Raw genomic sequence first — 11,625 nt, 5'->3', positions numbered from 1 at the left:
CCAATACTGTTTTAAGTAAAAAAAAAACTTAGTATAGTTGCTTTAACATAGCTGTGCTGTACATAATAAAAATAAGATGTAGCTGTGATGTCTTCGTTACATTGCACCCACCCAGTCTAGCTTCCAAAACAGAGAACAGAGAAGAAAACAACTGAGACTTCATTCTCTGCTCAGGACGCCATTACTCTTCTATGTGTTTACATAGAAAACAGTTGTCGGCTGCTTTATTCATATTAAAAATCTTGTATATATAACCTTTAACAAGTATAATAAGCAATATCACCAAAGAAAGACTAAAGGCTTCTTGACTTTAATCCAGAGTATCTGATATCGGTTACAGGGGAGGCTCTATTTAAATAAACGCATTAATAAGTAAAGAAGCAGATTATTTTCATTTGGCATCATCACAGTCATTAGTGAAAACTTTAAATTGTACAATCATTTCTGCAAAGTGCTTTGTGACAATATGCCTCAAAAAGGGTTGTAACTGGTTTTTTTTTATTTTGATGCCCGCAGCTTTTCCGTCACCACATGGAGGCGCAGTTTTAAAAAAACAAAACAAAAGCATCCCAATATCATCATCTTCATTAGAAATAAATCTATGGCACTACATAAGGATGCTTCATATGGTCTCCAGCAACATAATTGAAGTTACCATCGTACCCTTTTACTGTTCATTTTAAATACCATGTTGCAAATAATACAAAACCAGTTTTACGCCGCACGATGCAAATTAAATATTGAGAAGATTTAAACCCAAGTGGTGTGAGAGGTAATGCTGAGCGATGTCTCACCTAGAAATCAAATGACAGAACAAACTTTTTGAACCTCTGTATATTCAGAGGTCTGCTGGGTACAGTAGTAAGGCAGTCAGCACAGCCGATACGATTTTAAAAATTGTGGTGGTGAAAAATGTTGCTACAAGAGTGAGTTTCAATCCACCGTCTCCCAGGTTTGTTGTCACAGTGTGAATTGTGCCAGCTTCCAGCATCTGTCCCATCCATAAAGTCTGCTCCCGACTCATATCCAGCACTTTGGAGTCCTTTTTTTTTTTTTAAAGTAAGCCATCTTGCTCAAAAACAGACGGCAGGAGGGAGAAGTCGAAGGGTACGAACTTGACACCGGTTCCGTGGTAGAATTTGTTCTGAAACTCCACCCTGAGTTACAGAAGCAAGCAGGAACGATTTAATGAAGGCAGAGTAATTGATGAGGAATGTGAATGCAAATAGGAAAAGTGAATCATTAAGGCTCACATTCAATACCATACATTAGTTTAGATCAGTTTAGATATCACAATAGCTACAAGGACAATAGCTGTGTCCCAATTCAGGGGCCGCCTCGAAGGACGCAGTCTACTTCGTAACTGGTTTTAACTTAAACCAGACGGTCTGGTCCAAAGAGGTTTTCCATGATTTACGTTACCAGCTTGTCCCGTTCTTACTGCTTTCCCCAGCAACACAGCTGCACTTGGACACGACAAGAAAGTTTCAATGCTACTTGGTGTTCTAACATGTGTATTGTTAACAGTTCAGTTGAGTTGAAGCCCGATACTTAGATTTAAAAGTAGAAGCATCAAATATTTGGATGTTATTGCTTGCCCCCACCATTGTCTTGTTTTAAATTTGTCTCTGAAGAGCAATGAATCCTGGGATAGGTTCAAGAAGGATCCACCCATTGCTTGCTACTCGTGGCTTCCAAATGGAACAGCCATGTCATGCCACCATGGAGCAGTGAGTTTTCAAATGCAGCCTCCGAGGGACACAGCTGATATCTAGTCTCATATCACTGTATTCCTATTATATCGTCAAACTAAACAATTGATCGTGAGCATCCAGATCAGTTGTAACTTCTAAGACTCACCAGTGGAGGCGGAGAGCATGGAGGAATGCCGACAAGCCTTCCATGACGAGCAGGATGGACACGGTGAGCACGGCGAAGAGGCCAAACACAGGGACCAAAAACAGGACCCCGATTCTCGTGGTGACCCTCAGACCCAGACGCATCACCATGGACCACAACACCTCTGACAGCTCTGAGGAAACCAATGGAATCAAGATCCATTAAGACACACAGCAAACACACGTGAGCACATTGATGTTTAAGTCAAAGAAACGCAAAGTGGAAGTCAGTACAAACAAAGGCTACATCCATATTACGTTTTTGTTTTAAATGAGCCAATCAGTAATCAGTCATCATCTCCGTCAATGCTAACACACCTGAAGACAAAAATCACATAACCATACACATACTGGGCGCTAGGGTAAACAGGAAGCAGATTGTCTGCGCTGCTGTTGGTTGCTTAGATACAGAAATAACACTGGTGAAAGTTAAATCGTTTCCCTGCGACTGCACTTACGGGCGTGAGCCAAGCTGAGGGCCCAGAGACGCAGGTAGGAAGCGGTGTTGGAAATGCAGCCCAGGCAGTACTCTATGGTGTGAATGGCCTGGTGCAGGAGCACATCTGCGAGGTCAAACTGTAAACACACATTTTAACAACACATAAGACACCACACTTAATTAACAATGAACTGTTTGGTGATTCAGAGACTGTTTATAAATACAAGACCGCTCCCCAAAAGTGAAGTCATACTGCAGACAGCCACCAGGTCATAAACCCTACCTCCTCCATGTTAGCAGATGGGACAAGGACCAAACTAAAAAGCCAAAGCACTCTTTCGCATACAGGACATTTTGGCATCATTTCTCAATAATGGGAGGATGTGGAGATGTGTCGTCCATCTCTATAAACAGTCTATGGTCTCCCCTTACTATTACTGCTGCTCGGTTTTTCTCTTCTACGACCACTAACCTGATCTTAATGACCACAGCACATTGTTCCATTAGCCAAGCAAATAAGCCTCATGCAGCACACACCCCTCAAAACGTCACATACAGTGTTCCATTCACAACAAAGCAGCTTGCAATGCAACATCCAACACATGGGGACAGGAGGATGGTGGATCTCTGACCTCTTTAGGGAGAGCTTCTCTGCCAGTTATTTCGTCAAATCCCTCCTCTTCGTCATCTTCATAGGCCGGCGCTGTGGAATTATCATCCTCGCTTACACGCCTCACCCTCTCATAACCCTGAGGTGTGACAACAGTTTTTCATGAAACCACAAACTGCTCGAGGAGGAGAAAGACGTATGACATTTTCGTTCATGAGCTGGACTCACTCTGCGTCTACGCAGGCCTTTGCCTCCACGATACAGCCAGAACAAGTAGAGGGGCTTTCCTAACAGCAGCACAGGAACCGACAGCATCGCTATTACAACTAAGAAGATTTGCAGCCCGATCTGTGGAGTCGTGATAGCAAAGAATAAATATTAAGAAAGATAAAAATAGTGATAAACAGATATTATTTATATGATACAGTAAACACACACTCACCTGTCCTGGGTAGAGAGGAGTGATATCATTCCCCTGCATGACGAACATGTTGATGAAGTGGATGAGGATGCTGGGAGCTTGGCTGGAGTCCCGGGCGCCGAACGCCAACCACTTGTAGATAATCATGAAGACCAGGTAACCAAAAAGACAGAGCAGGAAGAGCAGCTCAGGCAGAAACAGAAGATATACGTTGAATTTCTGTCGGAAGTGTCTGAAGGGAGAGAACAGAGTGAAGGGTCAAAGTGGTCAGTGTATTGATTGGACCTTTCAAAATAAAATAAAATTGTAGAGACGCAGTGAGTAATAATAAAGTAATAGAAATGGATGAGGATAAGGATGATGAAGATGTTTGAGGTGCATTTGATTAGTTTGATAAATATACAAACACAATTTGACTGATTGGAGCTACCAGGTCCTTCTGTTCAACAACTGAAGAAATGAAGACACAGATGTTCCACAGGACACAGCTTGGCACTTCAGTTCTTATCACTTTTTACCTTTTACGCTCCTCAAATCAGAGAATATTAATAGCGCTTTTGCCAAAGACTATTTTCAGCCGTGGATTTGGTGCACTGCACTTGTGAGTATTTCTGGCTGCGGGACGGTGCACAGGGGAATGACTCAAAATGAATTATTGTGGCCTGTGTTCGCGGTGATAAAGGAACGTGTCCTCCACAGCAACCAAGAGGCTCATTGAAGTGTTTTAATAGAGATATATGCTTTGTTTTGTGTTGTGTAGGATTTTGTATTTGTAAAACTTCTGCAAAGTTAAAAAGCCATAAATCTGAGGTAAAGCAAACTCCTCTCTTCCAGAGAAAACACAAAAACACCTTGTCAATAGTTTGCATTATGAACGTCTAGCAGCTAGTCTGAAGTAAAGTAAGAGTGGAGAGAAGAATTTTATGTTCTTTTAAATTAATATTGTCTTTTTTGCTGTGCTCATAATTTTACGACCTGTCGGTTTTATTTTGCTGCACTTGTAAAGCACTTTCTAACTTAGATTTTGAGAAGTGCTCTATACATAAAGTTTTTTAAATGACTTGTTTGTGACGCTTGAACAAAGGTGATGAAAGAATTACTGACACAGATTCTGGAGGCACTCACAAGTGATTGAAGACACTCAGCACCACTCCGAAGCTCATGTGGATGACCCCGATGACAACGGACATCTTCATCTTGTAGGAGTTGAGGAAGGACAGTCGATTCACCGCCATGTTCCATATCTGATGCAATATTTAAAAAAAACATTTCAGTGATAATGAAACGAAAGTGAAGTCGGTTAAATATAGATATTTCTGTTTAAGTGCATTTACTCACAGGATCAATGCCAAATGGGTACGGTCCACTGAATACACCACTGATGTTGGGGTCTAACGTGAGCAGAGCGTTTGTTTGGAGTGTTTTGTTTCTGTAATGTAAGAAATGTTGTGTCATTTACCAAAATGCATGGAAATAAAGTCTGATTGTGTGGATTCGTATTGACAACTTACGTCCACTGCTGATTTGTGAACATAGCCTTCACACTCCAGCCAGAGCCAAATATGTTGAGAGACTTGGAGAAACAGTCGTTGTAAATGAGCCCGGTGTAGATGGAGAACAGCCCCATCATCAGGATAATGTAACGCCCGTTGAAAAACGTTGTCCATATCTGGCAGCGGCAAACACAGGTATCAGCCAAAGATGATTCACAATAACACAACTCTGCATTATGATGAGAGGAAGACTCGCCCCCACCTCGTTACTGGAGCGTTTCTTCTTCTGCTTCTTTTCCGTCAGCACCATCCACAAGGCAAAGAGGCTCATTACCATCCCGTGTCCAAGGTCCCCAAACATCACAGCGAACAGAAAGGGGAACGTGATGATGGTGTAGGGCGCTGCGGATAAGAGACGCAAGCTCAGTGCACTGACTCAGAGCTTCTCACATGAAGAGATACTTCACTGTTCTTCACAAGACATAGCAGAAGCTCTTACCTGGGCTTACCTCGCGATAGTCCCCCACCCCATAAGCCTCCACTATGCTCTGAAATCCAGATGTGAACTTGTTGGTTCTTAACAGGGTCGGTGGAGTGTCGGTGCTCGGGATGCGGTTCACAAAGGAGGGTACAGTGGCATCACCTTTTCTCTGATGAGGAAAAACACACATACAGTATCCTAGACAAAGTAATTTACACCATGTTTTTACACTAAAAGTCCTAAAGATATCCTCCTCTGGAGCCGCACACACTGCACACAAGCTCTCGCCCCAGGGCATGCACGGGGTGTACAGTAGCATCACTTCTTCCGCTAGCATAGCTACTTAGGGTTGAAACTCCATAAGTGTTTTGTGGACTCAAACAAATCACTACCCCTCCATCGGCATAGTGGTGAGTAGAGAATCAGAGAATTCTAATTTTTTTGGTGAACTATCCCTTTAAGGAGACAGGGTGCCATATTTTTCACTCACCGATCCCTCTTCTAGCGCCCCCCGCAGGTTTACCAGGTCACTGACGGGACACCATACTTCGGCGATCAGACACTTGTTAGTGACGTCGAAGCTGCAAAGGTTCAGGATGTGGTAGATGGCCTTCATCTTTTTCACCTGCACCACCCAGCTGTAGGCCAACTCTGACGCTTTCTGCAGAACCTGCCTCAAGTAGTCCTCAGTGCGGTGCAGCACCTGGAGGAAACACCACTTTTAAACTGTCTGTGTGTGAACATGTTACATATTCCTGTTTGGATCTGAGGCTTTAATGCTGCTGTGTGTTAATCCTACATTGTTAAGGTCTTGGATGCGCGTCTTTAAACTGTCCAACACATCTGCCCGCTCCTCATCGTTCTCAGGGTGTGGATAAAGGTGGCAGTGGTAACTGAGGACAATAAAAAAAAAAGTGTGTGGTCATAATAAAGCAGAAAACATCAGGTATTTAAACATTAAACAGAGTGATGATGGCGTTCTTACCAGTCGCAGATCTTTTGAACTTTCTGTCCGATCTGATCTCCCCAGAAAGAGATGAGAAACACGACACTTTTGCTGATCTCACCCTGAAACAACCCAGAACAGACAAGTTATTATTAAAATACTGCAAAAGACATGAAGAGATGAAAATTACCTATTTTTTGCTGACACATTAGTTGGTTGGTTATCACTTATTTAATCACAACATTTTCATATATATGTCGATCTATAAACAAAATAAAATTCATGGGCCTTGAAAGCCTCCTGTGTAAAATTAAATATTCATAAATAGACAAGCAAAGATAAAAGTTAAATTGTGGATAAACAAGAAAAATGTGTCTGAAGATCGATTGCATCACAGCGCCACAACTAGGCTGTCACATTTCGAAGGCTACTTCAAATGCGTCCTTCCATTCCCTGAAGAACAAAGGGAATCCAACGGATGGATCCTTCTCAGGGCCAACCTTTCCCAGGATTCATTACGTGCCGATGAGCTAACTATGCTGGATGCAGTAAGTGCAGCTGCTCAAAATAGCTGACGATGCAATGATAAGAGCAGGACAAGGGGAAAGAAATCCTCCGTAGAACAGATCATTTCGGAACGGCCTTCAGACTGCTCAATCTACGGAGGCCACGAGTAATCCGCAAAAACCAATAACTCTGAAGGTCCTCGTGAGCACAAATGATGGTCACGATTATTTGCATATGGAGCAGGAAAGTGAGATCTGATCACAAGTGGTCACAGGAGACAAACTTTGCCCTTTACACCTGTGATCAGATCTCTCAGTGCGCAACTCAACTTACCGTGTCGAGATCAGCAAGATTCTCATCCACCTCTGCATAGCTGAGGATGGTGTAACCTTTACACACCCTCCACAACATGCGCTCGAAGGCCTCGACCTTCACCCGCTGGATAAGACCCGACACAAACCTGCAGCCAGGAGAGAGTCAGATTAGGTTCAGGGCTTGTTTCTCTCTGATAACGGCACCGTTCAAACAATGACATGCTGCTGCTCACCCCAGCTTGGCTCCAAGTCTTTGCATACCGGTGCATCCGCTCACTGAGTCGGTCTCCATAGTGGGGAATTCTTCATACTGGGGACCAAGAGCCTCATGCTAATTATGAAAAGGAACATGTTTCGTTGATGACAGCTAACAGTAATAGCTTTTATGTTTATTTTCTTAAAACCCTTCTCGTCATTGATGTTCTTTATCGCTGAATCTCTCTTTAATGCTGCAGCCTGGGTGAGTCAGGTGCTGCTCTTAGCGGCTGCAGTGGGACCGTGTCATTAATTAAAGTCAATGCTACCTCTACCTCCGTCGCCAAGGGAAACAAGACACGTTAGCAACGAGAGCACAGGATGCTGCTGTCGTGGTGAAGGGAAGAATCTTGAATGAGATACAAGCACAAAGACACTCACTCTGGAGCGGCTGTGTATGAAGGTCCGCGTGATCTTCAGCATGTGCGTGTACTCCGTGAGCTCCAGGAGGTTCCGCCGCAGCTTCTCCTTGTTCTTCGCCACCTCGCTGAGCTCCATCTCCAGCCGCTGGAGCTGCTCCTGAACATCACATCAGATACCAACTTAAGAATTCAGAAGCGGGATGATCTGCTCAGCTACCACAGGCTAACCACATCCTAACATGTGACTGATAGTTGAGTACGACCATAAATCCAAACTGGGGACTTCTGGTGAGCGGCAGCTACTGTGCTTACGACAATAATGGGAAAATGTAAAATGGACAACTGTTTACGTTAAAATGCTGGTTTTAGATGTCACCTCAAGAGAAAATGAGTCATGAGAGCAGATAAATGACTCAGTAATGTCTCCATACTCCAACACTTACCCAGGTTTGCAATCATTAGCTACAATTATCAATTAGATTTCACTGGTCACAAGAGACCAAGTAATGCTTCAGCTGCACAATGCATTTTATTGTATATGAATAAAACCTAAGGAAGAATGAGTTGTTTGTCTCTATATATGAATGTAAGCGCGTGTATTTATATACAGTGTAGTATGTGTTTACATGTGTGTGTGTGTGGGTGTTTTTGGTAAATGAAATAAAATATAAAAGCAGAAATAAATAACTGAACAATTATAACTAGAGTCCAGCGGATTTATGAGCCTTTCTCAAACATATTAGTATCGGCATTTATGTTTGCAGATATGAAAACTTTCATTTTACAGAATAACCAACGCAGATAATACGTGAATTCATGTTTATATTTTATGTAAAGAAATATGTCTATATTCTTTAAGTGTATTATCAGAGCAACCGTACATTTAAATTCACACTATTGTCCTAATTATACCTATAATATACTGTATTATAATTGGTTTTTGGGAGCATCCAACTTATTGAGTTTTCAGGTCATTCTCAGACAAAAAGAGCCTTAACTTGTGTTATGCAGCAGCTCATCATGAAAAATTATAATAAAAGTCAAAGTCTGGCAAAGCAATGATGCAGGTGATCGCTTTTATTGTCTTCATCATCTTCCATTAGTGATGATTACAAGGAGGAGCTAAAAGCAGCAGAGTCAGGCAGCCAAAAGCTAAAGTGGGCCCTCAGCTGCTGAGGTGACTCAGTCGGTACGGAACACAGACACACGGTGACCTCCTGATCCCACTGTTCTACCGGTGGGAAAGTTGCAGCTAACTTTAATTTAAATTCAGAGTCAACATCTCAAGGTGAGTAAAGTGACCCGACATGTGAGCCTTCTCAACCCTCCTGTGAAGATTTGGTGTGAGACGATACATTATATGTTTATGATTTTGTCAGATCATGAAGAACAAGATGAGTTTTCCAGCCAGGACTCAATAAACATGTGTGCACTTTAAGGAAGACGATGACAAACCTCTGTAATTTCATGGAAACTGAGATATTGGTGTGTGTGTGTATATTTAAACTTACTCAATTATATGCTGCTTTGAGAAGTGGGTGTTCAAATGGTAAAATCAGGTTAAAACAAGAATTACCATGATCTCCAGGACTTGTCTGGGAGGTGGAGCGAGTGGACTCTCATCCTCCTCTGGAACGGCTATATGAGCTTTCTGGATTTCCCTCAGCAGGTAACCTGTCGACAGAAACATGCTGATGTGATGGTTTGTTTGGTGGTAATTACTCTACCACTTGAAGTGTCAGAGCTGGCTGTGAAATCTTAAATCTCAGAGGGAGCGTTTTGCAGAACACAATGGGCCTCTGGCTGCCTGCTTTATATGATCAGCTGTGGGGGTGGTGTTACATGCTCAGGCTGCATCCACAGGAACCAGCCCAGGTGCTCTACTGTCTTACCCAGAATCCTCTCCATCTCATCGCATCTCTTGATTTCGCTGACGAAGCGCCGCTGGAACGAGCTGATGCTCGGGTTGAGCTGAAACCAGAGGAGCATCACAGGTCAGGCAATGGACATGCATCGATAAATAGTCTTCTACTGGTTACACACAATATTCAAATGTTGCTTAAATACATTTCAAGTACATCCACCTCATCACACAATGAGTCAAACTTTAAACCAGTTATCTGTATAGATTTTATAGATAGATAGATACATTTATAGATTCAGAGATATATATTGTAATTTGTAAAATAAAGAATGTACGAACAATTCCTCTCTCAAGGGTCTGTCTTTAAAACATCGCAGACAGACATACAGACAGACAGACAGACAGACAGACAGACAGACAGACAGACAGACAGACAGACATACAGACAGACAGATAGATAGATAGATAGATAGACAGACAAACAGACAGACAGATAGATGCATTTATAGATTTATAGACACATACATACATACACAGACATAAATAGATAAATAGATAGATAGATAGTGTAATTTGTAAAATAAAGAATGTACGAACAATTCCTCTCTCAAGGGTTACATAGACTGTCTTAAAACATCACAGCCAGACAGACAGACAGACAGACAGACAGACAGACAGATAGATAGATAGATAGATAGATAGATAGATAGACAGACAGACAGACAGACAGACAGACAGACAGACAGACAGACAGACAGACAGACAGACAGACAGACAAACAGACAGACAGACAGACAGACAGACACGTTCCCAGAGATTATTGTGTGCTCATGTATCTACTCACGTCTCGGAACTCGACCAGCCCCAGCTCTCCCAGCTCACTGATGCAGTCATATTCAGAGCCGGACTGCAGGAACAGTTGCGCCAGACACATCTCCTCACTCCGGAACACCATCTTTATTCTGAGCCAGACAGTCCGCTCCGCTCCTCAGAATAAAACCAGACAACCCGCAGCCGCTCACTGCGAACCGATGTAGGGCATCACAAATTCAACGAGACTGCGCTTAGTCGCGTAAAAACCCCTTAACCAATTAACCTGGCCCCCGAGGGATTAATTGTTCTCCATTATTATTGACGCTTCTCGGGAGAGAACATGTCAACATTCCGTGGTTTCTGGTTCCTCTTCTGCGCCTCTCGGTGTCTACAGCGCAAACAATAAGAAAACAAAGGCAGAAACCTCCCTGATGCACCTTCTGCGTCGAGAGATCGCAGCTTCAGGCGTCATCCCGCGCGCTCCTCTTCCCCGGGAACACCTGTCATCCAGGCGCAGAAACACGCACAAGTACGCACACACACACACGGCGACGACGCGGAGAGACGAGCCGCAGGCAACAGGCTTCACTCGGACTCAAACCATCCACCGGACAAAAGAGGCCGAACACGTTCAGGGAGAGAAGCCGCGCTCACGCTCAGGCTCCGGCCTCTGCTCGGAGCTGCGTCGCCCGGCAATTGACACGGATTGCGTCTCCGGGGTTGCCAGGTATGGTCGCATCCCGGGAAATGACCCGAGAGAGGACGTGGCATTCACAGACTCTGGCTCCACAGGAGAAAACTAAATAATAACAATAGTAGTAATAATAAACGATATAAACGATAACCATTATAATAATCATAATGTATGTTTGCTTGATGTTTTGCAGCTCGGTCTGTAGAGAAACTGAGGATACAACATCAACAATCACAAATAAAGAAAAACACAACACATCTTAACATGTAAAATAAATCTTATACAGTATACTCATCTCTAAAACTGATGCCTAAATCATTAATATTATAATACAAATTTTAACTATTTGTTTCAGCATTTATTTGCAAAATTATGACTATTATCCTATTAGTATACGTATAACTTCTTTAACAGAAGATACACACGTGAAACTATTACGATGTTATACGATGGTCCTCCCCTCGCTTTGTGAAAAGATAAGCAATACAAAATAATTAAAAACATTCATTATATGTAAATAAAACTCAA

The 11,625-nt window shown here is 42.7% G+C and overlaps 1 protein-coding gene across 2 annotated transcripts; it reads right to left on the bottom strand.

Annotated features, from left to right (window-relative positions):
• Positions 1 to 776: 776 nt before the first annotated feature.
• Positions 777 to 10,687, bottom strand: atp6v0a2a (ATPase H+ transporting V0 subunit a2a). 2 transcript variants are annotated; one of them, XM_020081566.2, is made up of 20 exons: positions 10,435 to 10,687; positions 9,619 to 9,697; positions 9,303 to 9,400; positions 7,746 to 7,883; positions 7,343 to 7,440; positions 7,129 to 7,255; positions 6,328 to 6,410; positions 6,142 to 6,235; positions 5,833 to 6,045; positions 5,361 to 5,511; positions 5,124 to 5,263; positions 4,880 to 5,037; positions 4,707 to 4,797; positions 4,494 to 4,612; positions 3,390 to 3,600; positions 3,176 to 3,295; positions 2,970 to 3,086; positions 2,357 to 2,474; positions 1,861 to 2,032; positions 777 to 1,157 (listed from the first exon to the last, which is right to left on the bottom strand). In XM_020081566.2, the coding sequence occupies exons 1-20, from the start codon at positions 10,543 to 10,545 to the stop codon at positions 1,055 to 1,057; spliced, it is 2,541 nt and encodes an 846-aa protein (XP_019937125.2). In that variant the 5' UTR covers positions 10,546 to 10,687; the 3' UTR covers positions 777 to 1,054. The 2 variants fall into 2 exon arrangements, with proteins under 2 accessions (XP_019937125.2, XP_019937126.2); XM_020081567.2 differs by having other exon boundaries at positions 7,343 to 7,419.
• Between the last annotated feature and the right edge of the window lie 938 nt (positions 10,688 to 11,625).

This window comes from Paralichthys olivaceus, chromosome 18 (genome assembly GCF_024713975.1).
Source record: "Paralichthys olivaceus isolate ysfri-2021 chromosome 18, ASM2471397v2, whole genome shotgun sequence".
Classification (NCBI taxonomy): Eukaryota; Metazoa; Chordata; class Actinopteri; order Pleuronectiformes; family Paralichthyidae; genus Paralichthys; species Paralichthys olivaceus.
This window is presented reverse-complemented; position numbering and strand designations above follow the sequence as displayed.

What these genes read in the sequence shown, in the direction of transcription:
- atp6v0a2a (XM_020081566.2), bottom strand. Translation starts at nt 10,545, where the DNA reads ATGGTGTTCCGGAGTGAGGAGATGTGTCTGGCGCAACTGTTCCTGCAG. An exon ending in GGGCGCTAGAAGAGGGATCG is followed by an intron (nt 5,512 to 5,832) that starts GTGAGTGAAAAA and finishes TTTCCTCATCAG; the next exon opens with AGAAAAGGTGATGCCACTGT. An exon ending in GAGAAGCTCTCCCTAAAGAG is followed by an intron (nt 2,475 to 2,969) that starts GTCAGAGATCCA and finishes GTGTGTTTACAG; the next exon opens with TTTGACCTCGCAGATGTGCT.